General features: G+C 37.0%; 1 protein-coding gene across 2 annotated transcripts in view; it reads left to right on the forward strand.

Moving 5' to 3' along the window:
* The first annotated feature begins 4,874 nt into the window (after nt 1–4,874).
* DNApol-theta (DNA polymerase theta) overlaps nt 4,875–19,235 on the forward strand; it is a 50,331-nt gene continuing 35,970 nt past the window's right edge. The window contains exons 1-3 of one of the 2 annotated variants that reach the window (XM_023161515.2): nt 4,875–5,371; nt 5,468–6,323; nt 13,032–13,721. In XM_023161515.2, coding sequence (XP_023017283.2) covers nt 4,997–5,371; nt 5,468–6,323; nt 13,032–13,721 — 1,921 coding nt within the window. In that variant the 5' untranslated portion in view covers nt 4,875–4,996. Of the gene's footprint in view, nt 6,324–13,031; nt 13,722–19,235 lie in introns of both variants that reach the window. The other variant, XM_023161514.2, reaches the window with a different exon arrangement.

The raw sequence follows: 19,235 nt of genomic DNA on the forward strand, positions 1-19,235 counted from the left end.
TTATGAGGCAAATATGATTCACAATTTGGCACTTTTTTAAACGGTAGCGTTTTTTCGGGCACCTCAATATTTGCATGGGAAATTGATGAAACTACCTATATTACCTGTACATCAAAACTTTAAATCGTTTTTAGATATGTCAAAGATGGTAATGTGGTAGAACGTTTTATGGGTTTTCATGATGTTTCATCTGGGCGCACAGCTGACGATTTGTTTAATTTTTTAATTCGTACGTGTGACACCTATAATTTTAGGCAAAAGTTAATTGCGTTAACCTATGCTGGGGCTGCGGTCATGGCCGGCCTTTTGAATGGTTTACAAACTAAAATAAAGTCAATAGCACCTCATGCACTTACACATTGTCACGCCCATGTCCTAACTTTAATATTAAGCAAAGCGTGCAACAACATAAAAAATTTCGAGCCTCCGGCGAGCTTTTCTGTGTGTATATAGTCTTTATGACTTTAGCCTCCCCTGTTCTCCAATGCACGAGCCGTCACTGGAATGAAGGATGGCGACTGTATCGAAGAAAGAGTTGATACTTTGGAAAATATGTGAACGGAGCTCAACTAGTGCGTTTTGAATGAAGTGTTCAGGTTTGAAATCATGTTGGGGAGGAGGGATAATGTCGTTCAGTTGGTTAGTTACCGTGCCGATAGCTGAATGGCCGCAGGGTGATATGCGGTTACGAACGATCCCCTTGGGAAACCGGATAACACCTCATTGTAATCAGACTACCTCTGGTAATGCGGGGATCTGCCAGAGTGACCAACTCTTCCCCTGCTACTCGTGGGAACACACATGAATGAAACAACACAAAAATAGAAACAACAAAAACCAATCCCGAGGCTCGACAGAAATGCTCACCCAATCTGGGCTGGGGATGAACAGAAATGTCCACCCCAATTTACCGCTTGGAATGAGGTTGGACATAGCAGATCACCTCCAACAGCAAGGGCACTTCCTGCGGCGGGCGCCAAGAGCTCCGCCTTGAATAAAGGCGAAGAACCGGCTGCCCCTGCAGGAAAGCTTCCTCACTTGTGCACCTCCACGGAGGAAACCCTAAGAAGATTGAAGAAGCCGCACAACGACATTAATATCGCTGCACCTTCCAAAACCTTCGCGAAGGCCACCGTGAGACACCTCAAGATTGCCAAACAGAGTGTGTGTTAGGCGAGTTTTGGCCTACATCTGCCAATATAAACGAGATGTCTTCTAGTGACCTGTTCACCTTCCTGGGAAGGACAGGATGGACGATGACCTAGGAGGACAACTCCTCGGGAGGATGTACAATGGGTCACATGTGGCCTAAGTCCTGTGAGTCTACACTCACCCTCCCTACTCTACAGATACCAGATAGCCTCTCCAGCAGTTTTCCAAGGCAGTTGACAAGACTGGTGGGTCTATAAGAATCGGGTTTAGTTTTGTCTTTTTGCGGTTTGGGGATCAGGATAGTATTAGCCTGTTTCCAGGCGGCAAGAAAGTGTACATGTATTAAGCATGCGTCTAGAACGTGTTTGATGTAAGGCAGTGGAAATTTGGGGAGATTTTTTATCGGCGGTTTACAGTGTCCGGTCCTTTGATGGTATTTCTACCTTGGTAAATAGCTTGGAGGAAGTCTACCTCGCTGCTTGGGGATCTCAGGGGACAGTTGGGGTCGAGGGGGATTTGGCCAGGATGTCTGCCCAGAAGTGCGGGAACTTGTTGCTGTACATAGTGTAAATGTCGGTTGTCAAAGTGTACGTCAGTCGGTAATTGGTATATACGACTCAGTTGGTCGCGGAAGGCTTCTGCTTTATCAATTGGATTAGAAATGATGTTGCCGTCAATCATTGGGTGACTGACGGTTTCCCGTTTCTGTCCGGTTCGGACTTTGAATTTGTTCTAGAAAGCTGTTCCGTCCCTATAGTCTAGCTTGTTTGTCTTCTCTCTTCCCTTTTTCTGGATGAATTGGTTGATAAGGAGACCTATGCGAGCGTTAAGTCGGTTCCATTCCGTTTTTAATGCAGGGTCTCTGGTCTGTACGTAGTTCCTGTAGAGTTTCCGCTTATTTTTGATAAGGGGGGTTAGGCATGGAGTAAGTGGGGGCTGGTCAATTCGTCTAGTCGAGGTTGGAGTGGCTATGTCGTCAGAGTCGATGAATTTTTTTTTGTATTTGGTCAATTTGTATGGGATGGATTGTCTAGGAGTGAGAGATTTCGGTTAATAAGTATTTGGAATAGTTTTACATCGGTGAATTTATGGTTTTTGTAGGAGATGATCTCGAGTGTTGATGGGATTTGGAAATTGAGGGTCGTGTTTTGTGGGTCTCTTGGACGGTGGATAGTGTTATAGTGGGAGAAGTTGGGGGTAGGGTTGGATGTTAAGGAGAGATTTTGTATGTTTTTTTACTAGTTAGTCCTTGGGCTTTTACGGTTAAGAGGATTGAACGCTCAGATTCCCGATCCGTGTGTCTCTCAGTTATTGAATTCCGCAACCAACTCCGTGAAGATAAAGTCTGCCTTATTGCCACTGGCTGTGTCGAAGAGGGAATGTCCAAGAATTGTTTTGCACAATTCATTGGTGAGGGCGAGGATTTTAGTTCTCATGGAAGGGGTGCGGATTAGAGAAGTGTTGCCTGGATTTATATTATGGCTTCAATTTGCCGGGTGACTGTTATGATGTTTGTTGGTTTTTGAAATGTAGAGGAGGCTGGATGGTCGCCTTCGCAATTGGGAAATTTGGGGGTTGCAATTTTATTGCATTACGTTGGGGAATGAGCCTCCCCACAGTGACGACATTTGATTTTGTGAGTAGGGTACTCCGTTGTCAGGTGCCCGGTAGAACTGCAAGTATTGCAGTATTTCGGGATGGGTGGTAGCGGGTTGACGTTAGGTGCTTCTCACTCATGGATGCGACCTTAAATGTTTACACCGTGTGTTAGATATCTGGTGTACTAGTCCTTGTCGCTTGTGATTATGCGTATGAGAGGTGTGGGTTTATTGGTTTTTTTGAAGGTAATCCTCCAAAGTTTGATTACGCTGATTTTGGCATTTTCCAAGAGAGTTCCTATTTCTTCCATTGTTATGTCAAGGTGTACTCCCTTGAGGTTTGGCCAGTGCTGTCACGAAGAAGTTTCTGCAAAGTTTCCGGTGTTTCAATAGTATTTGAGGTTCTCCGGAGGGTTGTTCAGTTCACCTTAAGCTCAATGATTTGACCTCGGATAAATTCGTTAGAGATCAGAAGGTTATAGAGGGACCTCTGATTTGCCAAGCCATCGGGAATTTCTGTTATATTGTATATTTTTGGGTGTTGTGTAGTAGAGCTAGGATGGTTGGTAGACGGTTGATCGAAAGGTGGGGACTGTTCTGGTTTGTGAGAAGAGTCCACAAAAAGTTGGGGAGGGGTTAGCGTAAGGTATATGTTTTTTGGAGTTAAGGCGAGTTTTCCTCGTCATTTCAGAAAAAGAGTTATAAGATTTGATAGAATTTTTCGTTCCAGATGGTCTTCTGGTGGCTTGGTAGCTTTGTTGTCGGCGGCCTGCTACGTCTGGATGGTGATACCAGGTACTTGGAATTCTTTGCCTGAGAATTAGGCTCTGGTACCTCAATCTGCTACCTCCATCTGGTACCTCTGGTACCTCAATTTGAAAAATTATCATCGACCCGATACCTGGAAAATAATTTACTAGGGGTCAAAGGTCACAAAAATGGGTACTGTAAGTTTTATCATAAAATCAGTTCATACAAATTTTGTAGCACAAATAATTATCTATAAAAATGTTCAGATTTTTTTTTACTCCTAAGAGCCACCGTTTTTGAGATAAAAGGATTCAAAAAGTTGAAAGAGTTGTAATCATCATAATATGCACACGTTTCCAGGCCTCTTTTGAGGTAGTGTACTTAGCGCGTTTTCTCAACTTGGTTTTCCCGGTACGCCTATTCTATGGGGCTGTTGTGAAATATATATTATCAACATAAATGCGACATACATCATTGATGGAGGATATTTTTTATTACACTGCTTTGTGTGGGATAGCGAAGACACTTTCAACGTTATCTCAGATAAATACTTCCAGTATGTCGAAATTTTGGTGATTTTACGAGAAATATTGAAGCCGCAGAACATCTTCATCTTCTGATATTTTATTTGATCAATCAATGACAGTTCCTACCAGTCAACAGAAAACTCTTGCAAATACTTATAACAAAGGTACTTAAAAGTAAGTAGGTACAATAAATATCAAAAGTTATTTTCTAAGAGTTCAGAGTGTCATAGACGAGACTAAATAGCGTAGATTTTGACGACATGATAAAATTAATTACTCCAACTGATTAACGCAAAAACAGATTTTAAACAGATTTTTTTTAAACTGTTACCTTTCGAGATATAAATTTTAAAATCTGTAGTGTTCTCAAGTAGAGTGAAATACGGTATCGAGAAATGATCTTGATATTTGGGAGTTATTCGCCTTTAATTTGGCTAGCTGACTAGTCAGTAACGTACGAACTCAGAAGTAGATCGGTTGGACTTCCTACGGAGTTCTGGGTAAATTTTTGGTACTGAAATACGAGATTTATCAGGTCACTAATTCACGAGGTGGTTCGAGAGTAATAAATATCCGCGGTTTATTTGAATAGAGATAAAAAGGAGTCCCGTACGAAGTCAGAAGTAGGTCAGTTGAATTCCTTATAAAGGTTGGAAATTCTTGAGGAAGTTCTGAGTGAATTGCAATATTGAGATATTTCAAGTCACTATTTCGAGAAGTGATATTGGGTTTAGATAATTATTCGTGGTTTGATCCAATAACCTAGCAGCTAGGTCATAGCTCAGTAAAGGAAGCATAAGAAGAAGAATACTAATTGTTTAGTATTTTATGTTCTATGGTTCTATTTTGTTTTCCAGTTGAACCACAAATATAATAGTGGGGGGATGTCGAGCTTTGAGCCGTTTGAAGTTGAAACGGTTTATTGGCTTAAATGTTGAATGACTTAAAAATATAAAGGTAAAATGATTGATGATGAATGATACATTCAATAATTTTACATTTACTCAAACTGGCGAAAGATTCAATTTAAGAAAAAATAGCAAGTTTTGTGATCCAAAAGTAAAGAAAGATGCAGAGAGTTCTTCCAAAGCTGACTCGAATAATGAAATATCACTTGACGACTCCCAGTTCCTTTCGCAATATTTCTCCTCAAGGGAAAGTACATCGCCTAAAAGAAATATAAAAAGAACTGAAAGAAAAAATAATATTTTGCAAGATGTAGAAACTGAAAGAGTTTTAAGTAATTGCAAAACTGATTATACTTCAAATTCTGTTGATTCTACAAAGTTTCTGCCATGTAGAAATAAGGACAAGAGGAATATTGTCACAGATGGATTGAATAAGGTATTCAACAGTAAGTTAAATATTTCTAAAACAATTTCTGGAGATTCATCACTTCACACCCATAAGAAACTAATTAATATTATTGATTTAAAACAGTTATCAAGTTGGGGCCTGCCTGAAGCAGTTTTGGAGAAATATTATGCACGTGGTTTAAAATCAATGTTTCCCTGGCAAGTTGAATGTCTAAGCAATGAAGATGTATTGAAAAATAGAAAAAATTTGATATATTCCGCCCCAACTTCTGCAGGAAAAACTCTGGTTGCTGAAATATTAGCCCTCAAAACGATTTTTGAAATAAAAAAAAAAGTTATATTTATTCTGCCATTTGTATCTATAGTGAGAGAAAAGATGTATTACTTTCAAGATCTACTTGAAACTAGTGGAATTAGAGTCGAAGGTTTTATGGGCTCACATAACCCACCAGGCGGTTTTCATCCAGTACGATTGGCCTTATGTACTATCGAAAAAGCCAATAGCCTCATCAATAGGCTTTTAGAAGAAAACCAGTTGTCAGAAATTGGGACAATACTAGTTGATGAACTGCACTTACTGGGAGATCCAAACAGGGGATATTTGCTTGAATTACTCCTCACCAAGCTCAAATATGTTTCTCAAAAAGATGACAAATTACAAATACAAATTATTGGAATGTCTGCCACTCTCCCTAATCTACATCAAATTGCAAAATGGCTAAATGCCGAGCTATTTACTACTAGTTTTCGCCCTATTCCTCTTCATGAACAAGTACATATTTGTGGAGAAATATATGATAGGAATCTCAAGTTGATAAGGAAGCTGACACCTTTGCCCAATCTTGCTGTTGATACCGACAATATACTCCAACTCTGCTTGGAAACTATTAAAGAGTCTTGTTCCGTTCTTATATTTTGTCCTACTAAAAATTGGTGTGAGAATTTGGCTCAACAAATTTCTACAGCTTTCTTGAAAATGGGTGAGTAGATAACTTCTATGTCCTAGGTTTTTCACGAAATTAAGAAATATTGTCATAAGTTATACAGTTCTGGTAAAAATACCAAACCCTTGCCTCTCATATATAGATATATACAGGGAGTTTATTTGATCTACACCAATGTTGCTGTAATTTCGGAAGTCACTGTGTTTTTGCATGTGATTTTACAGATATACAGCTTGCCTTATCAAATTTCAGAGAGTTATGAGTGACTCTATTTTCAGTTATTGCAAATTTTGTTGTTCAATTTTTCGTGCATCGTGATGCAATTAGTTGTGGAAAATCTATAATGTAGCTATATTTCTGTTACCTGTTGGTAACTTCTGTGTTCACAGCAATGCATTCAACTCTGAAAAAATTCACAATTGATGTGCATCCCCCCTGAATAACCACCAGTATGCTTATCAAAACGACAGATCGACAGATTTAGCATTAAACAACCTTGTTGAGAAAATTTCCCAATCCCTTGACAAGGGATTGGGAAATCAAGCACAGTTTTCACGGACCGCCTTAATAAAATAAACAGCAAAAAAACGGATTAGGTATTTTAGTTATTACAGATACAAAAAAAACAAATATAGGAGGTAATTATAACTGTTTATAATGAAAAATATGAAGAAAAAAAATTAATGTGAAGGTTGGTGTTGCTTTTTTGCAACTAAATCAGGAATATTCGGGTTGATGTTGCTACTAAGATGTAATCTCAAATCAGATTCTACTTGTAATCTGTTTCTGTATTTATTTTTTGTATACACAAGAGTAGAGAATGCCTTTTCACATAGGTATGTGGTTGAAAAAAGCAGTAAATGTTTCAGTGCTTCGTCCGATATATCCTTATAATTTGTCTTTACGTTCACCCAAAAACTTGATAGTGAAGATTCGTTGGAATTGCGTTTCAATGCTGAATCACAGGATATTTCTATTAATTGGTTTTCCTGTGCCGCTGTCAAGCCAGTAATATCAGAAACATCTGTGTCGAAAGGGTCTGATATCCAATTTTTATTTTTGTCGGGTACTTGGTTTCTGGGTAATCCCGAAACGAAGACCTCAAAGTGCGGAGATGTGTCACCATTTCATCTTGTACTTGAGTAGAGTAGAGTAGAGTAGAGTTTATTCTCTTGTGTGACAAATTAAAAAATTTTGTATACAGTCGTCAAAACAATAGTAAAAGGAAAATTTTGTACTTGCAGAAACAAATTTTAAGCTATTTAAAATGTAAAGTAAAGTTTTATATATATACATATATATATATATATATATATATATATATATATATATATATATATATATATATATATATATATATATATATATATATATATATATATATATATATATATATATATATATATATATATATATATATATGTTATGTCCACAATTATTGGACATAACACTCCAAAAAGGGGGGACAAACCGCGGACACGTGTTTCTGGCTATTGGCCTCATCATATATATTACAATGTAGGTTTTCACGCATGGTAGAATATGATGTGTTGTTTTTCCGGGTGTTCATCCATTGTGTACTATTCGATAGTCGACGTTTCGCCATCATCTCAGATGGCATTATCAAGACGAGTTACTGTTACTGCTTCGCTTCGAGAGGTGTAACTGATGTTACACCTCTCGAAGCACGTCGACTATCGAATAGTACACAACGTGTAACTGATGTTACACCTCTCGAAGCAGTAACTCGTCTTGATAATGCCATCTGAGATGATGGCGAAACGTCGACTATCGAATAGTACACAACGGATGAACACCCGGAAAAACAACACATCATATATATATATATATATAAAATCTAGAAAGGTTAATGCAGTCAAGCTGCTGGAAAATAATTCCATGAAAATCAAAAAATAAATAGATAAGTACTCTTTGATCATTCCCATATTGATTTCAATTTAATTTCTTAAATTTCTTAAATTGAAATCAATATGGGAATGATCAAAGAGTACTTATCTATTTATTTTTATATATATATATATATATATATATATATATATATATATATATATATATATATATATATGGACTAGTTCCTTCCACTCGTTTGGTATCATATTGTAATATTTAATAGACAGAAATCTGAAAGAGTTGAGATTCTTGGATAAGCGAAAATACGGCACTATAACGGATTTATATCTGGTATTACATTTATTTTGAACAGTATAACTGGAAATGTTTTTCTTGGCAAAAAGTAAGCATTCATAAATGAATTGATTAGTCACAGTCAATATACCTAGTTTTTTGAATAGTGGACGACAACTTTCATCAAGTTTTGAATTTGTTATTACGCTTATTGCCCTTTTTTGCATTATGAGAATTTTATCAACATGTGCCGATCCACCCCATAAGAGAATTCCGTAGGACATGGTACTGTGAAAGAGACCGTGGTAGGCTGTGAGAACAACACTTTCATTTACAATATCTTTGATATTTCTTAAGACATAGATGGAGGTGGCTAATTTATTTCTACAGATTGGTTATGTGAGCCTCCCATGTCAGCTTACAGTCTAATGTTAGTCCCAGGCATTTTACCGGCAAATTGTCCTCCAGGGTTAAATTGTAATTCAGAGTAAAAAGTAACGTTTTTGTTTTATCATTATTTAGACACAATCTTACATTCGTGAAATATTCCTGAGCACTTTTGAGGGTGTATGATTCAATATTCTGATCATAGTTTCTCATTGAAACTAGTAATGTGGTATCATCAGCATATTCAACATGTTTTGACGATAAGAAATGATTTATGTCATTGACATAAATAATATGGGACCTAAAATTGAACCCTGGGGAACCCCCTATGTAATTTCCCTTTTGGATGATACCTTTCCGTTTGAGGAGGTACACTGATATCTTCCTGTAAGGTAACTCTGAATGAATGAAAAAGCATTTCCTCTGACACCATAACTTTCCAATTTCATTGAAAGAATTTCATGTGACACACAATCAAAAGCTTTGGAAAGGTCCAAAAAAGATGCCAGTGTCACATTTCCTTTCTCAAATTCATCTGTGATGTGAATAATCATATCTACAAGTGCAGTTATAGTAGACTTTCCCTCACGAAATCCATGTTGTTTAGGGTTCAGTACATTTTTTCTCTCTAAGTAGTTGATCAGTCTGGTTTTATAAGCCAATTCAAGCAATTTTGATAGAATAGGAACTAGGGAGATGGGTCGGTAATTACTGATATTATTTTTGTTACCCTTTTTAAAAATCGGTATAACTTTGGAGAGTTTAAGAATCTCTGGAAAAACACCTTCTGCAAAACTGGTATTGATGAAAAACGTTATGGGGCTGATTAATTCGTCTTTTGCAAATTTCAGTGAGTCGCTATTTAGCCCATATATATCTCTTGACTTTGATGTGCTTAATCTGTCAATCAGGGTAATTATCTCTAATTCTGTTACCGGAGTTAAGTAAAATGAAAAGGCTACACTGTTATTCTGTATTGATTCGATATATGTATCGCCATTAAACTCTAATTTTTGGACAATTTCCTTGTCAATGTTACAAAAGTAATTATTGAAGTCATCCCCAATATTTGGGGGTTAGGAGAAGTGATCATAGTAGGTTTTATGAGTGACCATGCCATTCTTTGCTTATTCTTTGCATGCATGATTAGGCGTGAATTGTTTGATATTTTTTCAGTCTTAATTGCTAGTCTATACTGCTTCTTCATTTCCCTATATATTTCCCTCATAGAGGGGTCATTTTTAGTGATTTCATTCCACATTATCAACTGGTTTTTCAGTTCTACGATGTATTCACTGTATTTTATTCTTGGTTTCTTGTGCTGGCAATATTGCTTTACCAAAGGACTCCAAAAACGCTGACAGTGTTGGAAAGTGATTATAGTTTTTTTGAATTGTACGATTTATCTAAAGGTCAAGTTTTTTTAGCATCGTTTCAATTCTATCATCGACTTGGAAGATGTTGGTATCTCTCCCTTGTAGACATTGTAAGCCATCCAAAGTCATTGAAGTGATCAGCATATTTGCTGACACTGTGTCTAGAATTCTTCAAAAAGAACATTTTGATCTCATCTCTCAGCTCAAAAACACGCGTCACAACTTTGCCACGAGATAACCAACGGACTTCAGCGTGTAATAATAACTGCTTGTGAATGCTTCCCATTTCTTCACGAATGATACCGAAAATACGGGAATTTAAAGGCCTAGCTTTAATAAAATTCACCACCTGCACTTTGTCGTCTAACACTGTTTTTAATTGTTCTGGCATGTTTTTAGCTGCTAATGCCTCCTTATGAATGCAGCAATGATGCCAGATAATAGCTGGATTCATCTTCTTAACGCGCGCCTGCAGCCCTATTCGTGTCCCGGCCATAACCCGAGCACCGTCGGTGCTAACTGCCACACACTTGACCCATGTAATTTCATGAGTGGACATAAAGTTGTTCAATACTTCAAATATTGCTTCACCTGTAGTGTGCGAAGGTAAAGGTAAACAAAATAAAAAATCCTCACTTATGCTGTTGTTGTGTTCGTAACGAACATATGCAAGCAAGTTTGCATCATTGCTAATATCTGTGCTCTCATCTAATTGCAAAACATAAAATCTGCTTGCTTTAACGTAGAAAATCAGCTGTTCTTTAACATTTCCCGATAAATCATCAATTCTCCTCTTCACTGTGTTGTTTGATAACGATACAACGTCCAATTCTTTTGAAGAATTTGTCACCTAACATAGCAGAAACCATGATTTTAGCACACGGTAAAATTAAGTCTTCAGCAATGGTGTGGGGCTTACCACTTTTTGCAACTAGCAAAGATACTTGGTAGGACGCTAATACAGCACTTTCGTTATTGGTCCCAGTAGCAGTCTTTATCATTGTTCTTTTGCTTTGTTCCAATTGCGAGGCTTTAACTTTGAAAAAGGCTTTTGATTTGTCACGATATTCCTGGTGTTTTGTTTTTAAATGACGTCCGAGTTTGGCCGGTTTCATCGACTCATTTGACAAAACTTCGTAGCATATGACGCACCGAGGTCTGTCTTCCCCGTTTAAATTGGTACTTGTGAAACCGAAAGCTAAGTATCCGTCGCAAAACTTACGACGTTTAACCTTTGAAGTCGAAGGTTTTTCATTTGCTTCGTCCAAAGCGGAGTCATTTGGTTTTAACCAACGTTTCATTTTCACAGGTCACAATAACTTGTAAAACGTAATTTTACTATACTATACGTATTTACTATCACTAATCGCGGGCGTCGGGTGTAAGCGTAATTTGCGAGCAGTGCGGTGCGGTGCGGTGGGGGAAGAGGCCCGGCGCGACGCCAGCCCGCACTTGATTCACTCACATCCTTCATTCGCTCTCGCTCACCGCACATTCGCCGTGCTAAGTAAGCGTGGCGATTACGAAAAATTAAGCATTTAGCTCATTAAATGCAAAAGGGACGCAATCCCAAATATATTTTTTTTACAGGAGAGCCAAAACAAAATTTGAAAAACCAATTTATGTATTTTTTCTTTTTTTTTATAGATTAATAATAGTGTTATACATCATTGGATGCATCTTTTTTAATTTTTTTAAATATCGTGTGCTTAGATCACATTTTTCTAATAAAACTGGTTTGCTGATTTTTCATTTTGCGGACACCGCGGACCCCCATACATATACTCGCGGACCCCCAGGGGTCCGCGGACCACAGGTTGGGAAACGCTAATCTATAGGATTGGCTCTGCCTAGGAAAGGTTTATAATCGACCATAACTGGCTGGATCTATGCCATGATGGTAAAAAAACTGCCACTACGACACTTCAAGTTGAGGCCATTAGGTTCAGGTTCACCAAGGGCTGCCGTCAAGATGGGGTACTATCTCCCCTTCTGTGGTCGCTACTGATGGATAATCTGCTTGATGTCCTTGACAGAAGAAAAGTTGATCTGCAAGCTTATGCAGATGAACTTGTCATCCTGGCAAGGTCCACGGCGGGAAGAGTAGCTTGTAATTTCTCCAAAGCACTTTGGACAATATGTCCAAACTGTCTCAATATGCCAGACTGTCTCTATGGACATGTCGAAGGATTTGTGGTAAAACTTGGGGTTTAGGTCCCAAACAAATCCATTGGATTTATGTGATGATTGTCAGACCAATGATCACTTGTATTTCTGAATAAAAAATGTGAAAACTAATTAGGTTGTTAATCTTTAAACACGTCCTAATTAAATAGCAAAACCTCGTAACCAATATAAACCTCTAAAACACGTAACTAGCTTTTAAAATTACTATTAGCGCTTTTTTTTTTATATTAATAACTTGTACGGTGTCGAGAAATCTAATATTCAATAATGACAAACGAATAATATTTATGAATACATTATTTCAGAAAATATGAGGTTTCTTCCTTCTCTTGAAAAATTAAGTTTTTGCAGATACTTGGTTTTGCGGTGTCGACGACGGTCGGTATGAATAAATTTTTTATTGAATTAACATGTCTCGACTACAAGGTCATTGGCATAGGTACAATATGAAAGAGCGAGGAGATGTTTTACTGTAACTAATTTTTTCAGAAATTTTGTTTTATTAATGTCTGGAATCGCGAAAGAAAATTTTGGGATTTCTCATGATTAATCCATTTAGTTATGAAAATAAAAAAAATGAATAAACAATGCAAAAGTTTAATCGGTTTTTAATGTTTTTACATCTTTGATTGTTTATAATTTTCATTAGGTAGATGTGACAGTGAGTGGGGAAAACTGTTGAGGAGTCAGTTGAATACTACTCTGATAATGGAACTTCTAGAACAATTGAAATATTGCCCGGTCGGTCTGGATGAGATATTACGAAAAACGGTGTCTTTTGGTGTGGCATTTCATCATGCTGGTCTTACAATGGATGAAAGAGACATCATCGAGGGAGCATTTCGAAACGGGTCCTTAAGAGTTCTGGTTGCAACTTCGACTTTGTCTTCTGGGGTCAATCTCCCTGCACGAAGAGTTATAATAAGAACTGCAAATTTTCATGGCAAGCCGATTGATGCATTGACATATCGACAAATGATTGGAAGAGCTGGTAGAATGGGCAAAGACACACTTGGAGAAAGCTTTCTTATATGTCAGAAAAATGATTATAAAACAGCGAAAGAACTCATGTCTGCAGATCTTAGGCCTATAGAGAGTTGTCTAGAGGGCCATGGGAAGCTAAAAAGAGCCATATTGGAGGTTATTGCAAGTGGGGTAGCTTCAACTCCTGAAGATGTAGACTTGTTCACAAAATGTACTTTGCTGGCCATTGAAGGTGATGGTAGTGAGGATTTGAATAATCCTATAGAAGAAGCCGTGACGTTTCTGAACCAAAATGAATTTGTCAAGTTACAGGAACAGGTTGATAAAACACAAATATTGGTTGCAACATCTCTTGGTGAGTGATAATATGATTTGTAACCTTTTATTCAGAAATTTAATATACTACTTTACCCACAATCTACCCCTGACTCAAATTTGCAAATGCATAGGATATCTCAACGTCTTTTCAAATTATCAAATCATTGTGAAAAGAAGTATCATTGAAACTTTCAAAATGATAGAGCCAAGACAGAAAAACTGTTGAAAACAAAATTGTTCTTGAAGATAATGTATATCCCAAAAGTTTTGTTTTTGAAATAATTCAAACTGAATATCAACAACAGTCACCAACACATCAACAATAACCACTTCAAACCAGTTTGTCAAATGTAATTCTTGAATTTTCTGGCCTCTCTGAAAGGATGAGTCAAAAATTGTTGTGAATTTAATGTTGTAATTTTTTCAAAATTCAGAATACCTGCAAGCAAAGAATAATACAAAATACAATTAAAAACTGAACTATTAACAAGAAATGAAAAATAAAAGTTATTAACAAGAAATGAAAATTAAAAATTAAAAGATTTCAAGCCAAGTTACTTCACGACGTTTCGATTATTAGTATCCACAACCGTTTTCGGGTGATGACTGGACTTATTTCTCGGAGATCTGACTATTTATAAGTCGTTCGAGTGCTTTCACTTATCCCCTCTTTCCTCTCTAGGCTTCTTCGGTTTTTGGCGGGAGCTGACCGCTTGGCGGAAGTTGATCGCGCTCCGCTTGATTATAGGTTTACATATGTTGCGTATATCTATCTAGCTTGACTAGCTAGATAGATAGATAGCTAGCTACGCTAGCTTGGCTAAATGCGTTGTTGGACAACATATATGCGGCTTCTTTGAATTTCCTCCCAACCAGCAAATCAGGAATAGCAGACCATGTTTGAACCCATCAACATAACATCGAGAGGGCTCAAGCTGAAATCATCCACAAGGAGGAACACTGGTTTAGGAGAAAATTCAAAGAAGCTCCATATATGTTGTCCAACAACGCATTTAGCCAAGCTAGCGTAGAGATAAGGAACATATGGAAAACTATAATCAAGCGGAACACGACCAACTCCCGCCAAACGGTCAGCTCCCGTTAAAACCGATGAAGCTGGAGAGGGAAGAGGGGATAGGGGAAAGCACTCGAATGACATTAATAGTCAGATCTCGGAGGAATAAGTCCAGTCATTACCCGAAGACGATTGTGGATACTGAAAATCGAAACGTCGTGAAGGATCTTGGCTTGGAATCTTTTAATTTTAATCTCGTGTTGATAGTTCAACTTTTTGATTGTTGCTTGTATTTTATTTCATTGTAATTAATTTTTTTTGTTTATTATAATTGTTCTTTTTCAGCTAATCTTTTTAATTTTTATAGATTTTTTCAGGGATTTCAAATCAATTTATATCATATTAGACAATGAAAGTCCACACTATACTATAACAATTTTCAATTGAAGGTGATTCATTAGCAACGTCGCACTTGAAGTGACCAACGAATAATCCTCTTACCAACTTTGCAGAGGCGTACCAAAATAATATTTTTATTTATTTAAACACATAGGTAATTACGTAAACATTGTTACAGTAGGTAGCGCTACCTGGTATCAATGGTAAAACTGATTACATTTTCTTATTATGCCTAATACAGTACTTCAAAAAACAGAAAAATTTACAAAATAATTATTAGGTTCCTTTTATATAGAAAGAGAACTACAAAGCAAAGAAATAATTACCACCTATATTATGCTTATGAAGTTTCAGAATCCATTGACTCGTCCGAAGAGGAATCCCCAGTCACACTTGAATCTATTATTATTTGGTCGAAAACAGTGACTACCATCCCGTTCAACCTCCACATTTTCTTTTCTTCCTTGATCACATGGGCTACAGCATTAGTCAATCTTCTTTCCGTATCCGTTCCATTGCGTGTTCTAATAAACGTTGGACATCAGAAATTTCATATGTCACGTTTTCACGAGCTACGTAACCCTTAATTTGAGCCCAGATTAATTCTATCGGGTTTAACTCGCAATGGTAAGAAGGAAGTCTCAAAATGGTGATACCTTCAGCACTAATTATTGTATCCATCACATGCTGGTGATATCTGTCACGATGCTGTTTAATGACACTCATAAACTCGGCCTTAACCATGTCCTCGAAAAATGGAATTCCTTTTTGTCTTAACCAACTCTGCATGTCTGCTTTTCTGGTGGTCATAGTTGGCAGCTGTTCTACTAATCGGCTGTGATAAGAAGCGTTATTCATTACTATGACCGAATTTGGGTGGACTCGTGAAAGAAGGGATTCAAACCATCCTTCAAAGCGTTGGGTGTCCATGTCTTCGTGATAATCCCCCGTTTTTTTTGGATAAAAAAATTAGTGCACTATCTTCTAGAAAGCCACTGTCGCTACCTATATGGGCGACAATTAGTCGTTGCCCTTTACCCGTTGGTCCGCGTAACCCTGTTGATAAACCGTCCACAAATGCTTGACGATAACTAGTTACAATAGTATCTTGCCAGATCTTAGATACTGTGTGACCAGCATTCACCCATTCAAAACCATCCTTCAAAGCGTTGGGTGTCCATGTCTTCGTGATAATCCCCCGTTTTTTTGGATAAAAAAATTAGTGCACTATCTTCTAAAAAGCCACTGTCGCTACCTATATGGGCGACAATTAGTCGTTGCCCTTTACCCGTTGGTCCGCGTAACCCTGTTGATAAACCGTCCACAAATGCTTGACGATAACTAGTTACAATAGTATCTTGCCAGATCTTAGATACTGTGTGACCAGATTTCACCCATTCAAAACCATCCTTCAAAGCGTTGGGTGTCCATGTCTTCGTGATAATCCCCCGTTTTTTTGGATAAAAAAAATTAGTGCACTATCTTCTAAAAAGCCACTGTCGCTACCTATATGGGCGACAATTAGTCGTTGCCCTTTACCCGTTGGTCCGCGTAACCCTGTTGATAAACCGTCCACAAATGCTTGACGATAACTAGTTACAGTAGTATCTTGCCAGATCTTAGATACTGTGTGACCAGTATTCACCCATTCAAAACCATCCTTCAAAGCGTTGGGTGTCCATGTCTTCGTGATAATCCCCCGTTTTTTTTGGATAAAAAAATTAGTGCACTATCTTCTAGAAAGCCACTGTCGCTACCTATATGGGCGACAATTAGTCGTTGCCCTTTACCCGTTGGTCCGCGTAACCCTGTTGATAAACCGTCCACAAATGCTTGACGATAACTAGTTACAGTAGTATCTTGCCAGATCTTAGATACTGTGTGACCAGCATTCACCCATTCAAAACCATCCTTCAAAGCGTTGGGTGTCCATGTCTTCGTGATAATCCCCCGTTTTTTTTGGATAAAAAAATTAGTGCACTATCTTCTAGAAAGCCACTGTCGCTACCTATATGGGCGACAATTAGTCGTTGCCCTTTACCCGTTGGTCCATGTAACCCTGTTGATAAACCGTCCACAAATGCTTGACGATAACTAGTTACAGTAGTATCTTGCCAGATCTTAGATACTGTGTGACCAGCATTCACCCATTCAAAACCATCCTTCAAAGCGTTGGGTGTCTATGTCTTCGTGATAATCCTCCGTTTTTTTGGATAAAAAAATTAGTGCACTATCTTCTAAAAAGCCACTGTCGCTACCTATATGGGCGACAATTAGTCGTTGCCCTTTACCCGTTGGTCCGCGTAACCCTGTTGATAAACCGTCCACAAATGCTTGACGATAACTAGTTACAGTAGTATCTTGCCAGATCTTAGATACTGTGTGACCAGCATTCACTCACGTTTCTTCCAGATAATAAATCTTTTTGTGAGCAGAACGCATTTCTCTAATAGAGCGAAGATATCTCCGTCGCCATGAGACTATATCTTCTCTTTCTATTAAGACATATTTACGGGATCTTTTGGCATATATAAATTTTAAATCTTCTTTTATTATTTTCCCTAACTTCTCTTTGCTCATTTTTGGAATGGGATCATTATCCATTACCTTTGTCCTAATAGATTCTCAAAAATGTTAGAATGAATGGTATAGCGTACAAAATGTTTCTGGTACTCGTCCAATTCAATTTTTTTTTCAACCACAATGTACTTTTGGACCTTGCACAATCCCAGTTACCTTTTTTTCACGTACAATGCGTTCAATTGTCGACACGGATATTCCCGTTAAAAATGAACACTGGGCGACAGCTTCCACTGTACGGAGTGTGTTTTTTTAAATTTTCGTGCACTCTACAATCTGTTTTAATTCTAACGGCATAAACTTCCGCTTTCTTTGTACATTACTTCTTGGACTTGCTACGGCATCCATCTTAATACTATAAAAATAATAAAATTCAATTATATTATTCAGCTATTTGTCAGTTGTTTACTTACCTCTAAAACTATTTTAAAGTTGATGTATTTTGAAAAACACTTCATTGTGAGATTTTCACTAGAACAGATTAACAAATCCGCAACACGTGTTTCGCTGCACAGTAGCTTTTTCAAGCGTGTTCACTAACAAACTGAATTCTACATACATTGTGATTTATATATACTTTTTGAAATATTACTATCTACATAGAAACTAATAATTTTTTTATCGACCTTTTTTAGGTGATTGTTACCTTCCACAATCTGAAAAAAATTTAAAAATTATAATGGAGAACTTTATACAAGTGTAGAAGGGTAAACATTTTAGTTTACCCCGATAAGTTACTGCGTAAAAATCAAAGTATTTTTCACAAAGAAAAATCTTCTATTCATCAAAAACTTGTCGTATTTAACAATTTTGCCTATCAAAAAAATTATTAAGAAATAACACTTATCTTCTACGTTTCGGAGGCCAAAATCTGCCTCCGTCTTCAGAAATGGATAAAAAATAAAAAATTCGAATATATACTTCTTCTGTCGAAGAAGTAAAGAAATAAGCTATCAAAAAAGGAATAACTGCGTATATATTCGAATTTTTTATTTTTTATCCATTTCTGAAGACGGAGGCAGATTTTGGCCTCCGAAACGTAAAAGATAAGTGTTATTTCTTAATAATTTTTTTTGATAGACAAAATTGTTAAATACGACAAGTTACTGATAAATAGAAGATTTTTCTTTGTGAAAAATACTTTGATTTTTACGCAGTAACTTATCGGGGTAAACTAAAAAGTTTACCCTTCTACACTTGTATAAAGTTCTCCATTATAATTTTTATATTTTTTTCAGATTGTGGAAGGTAACAATTACCCAAAAAAGGTCGATAAAAAAACTAATTTTTCCTCCACAAAAAAATGACTTTCGTTGAATAAACTAATAATATTGTAGGAACTAATTGATGACAGTTATACCTGAGTTTAACGAACATTTATACCTAAGTTTAATGACTAGGTCAACTAATTATCACACAAAGTGTGAATGTGATGAAAATCTATGATAATGTATTTGTATCGACCAACTCTATCTTATATTTTGAAGTTAATAAATATAACAGTCTATTTAATAAATATAATAAAATATATTTAATAAATACAAAACAAAGTCACCT

This window comes from Leptinotarsa decemlineata, unplaced genomic scaffold (assembly GCF_025532065.1).
Source record: "Leptinotarsa decemlineata unplaced genomic scaffold, Ldec_3_MD MMD2_tig00026374_RagTag_RagTag, whole genome shotgun sequence".
Lineage (NCBI taxonomy): Eukaryota > Metazoa > Arthropoda > Insecta > Coleoptera > Chrysomelidae > Leptinotarsa > Leptinotarsa decemlineata.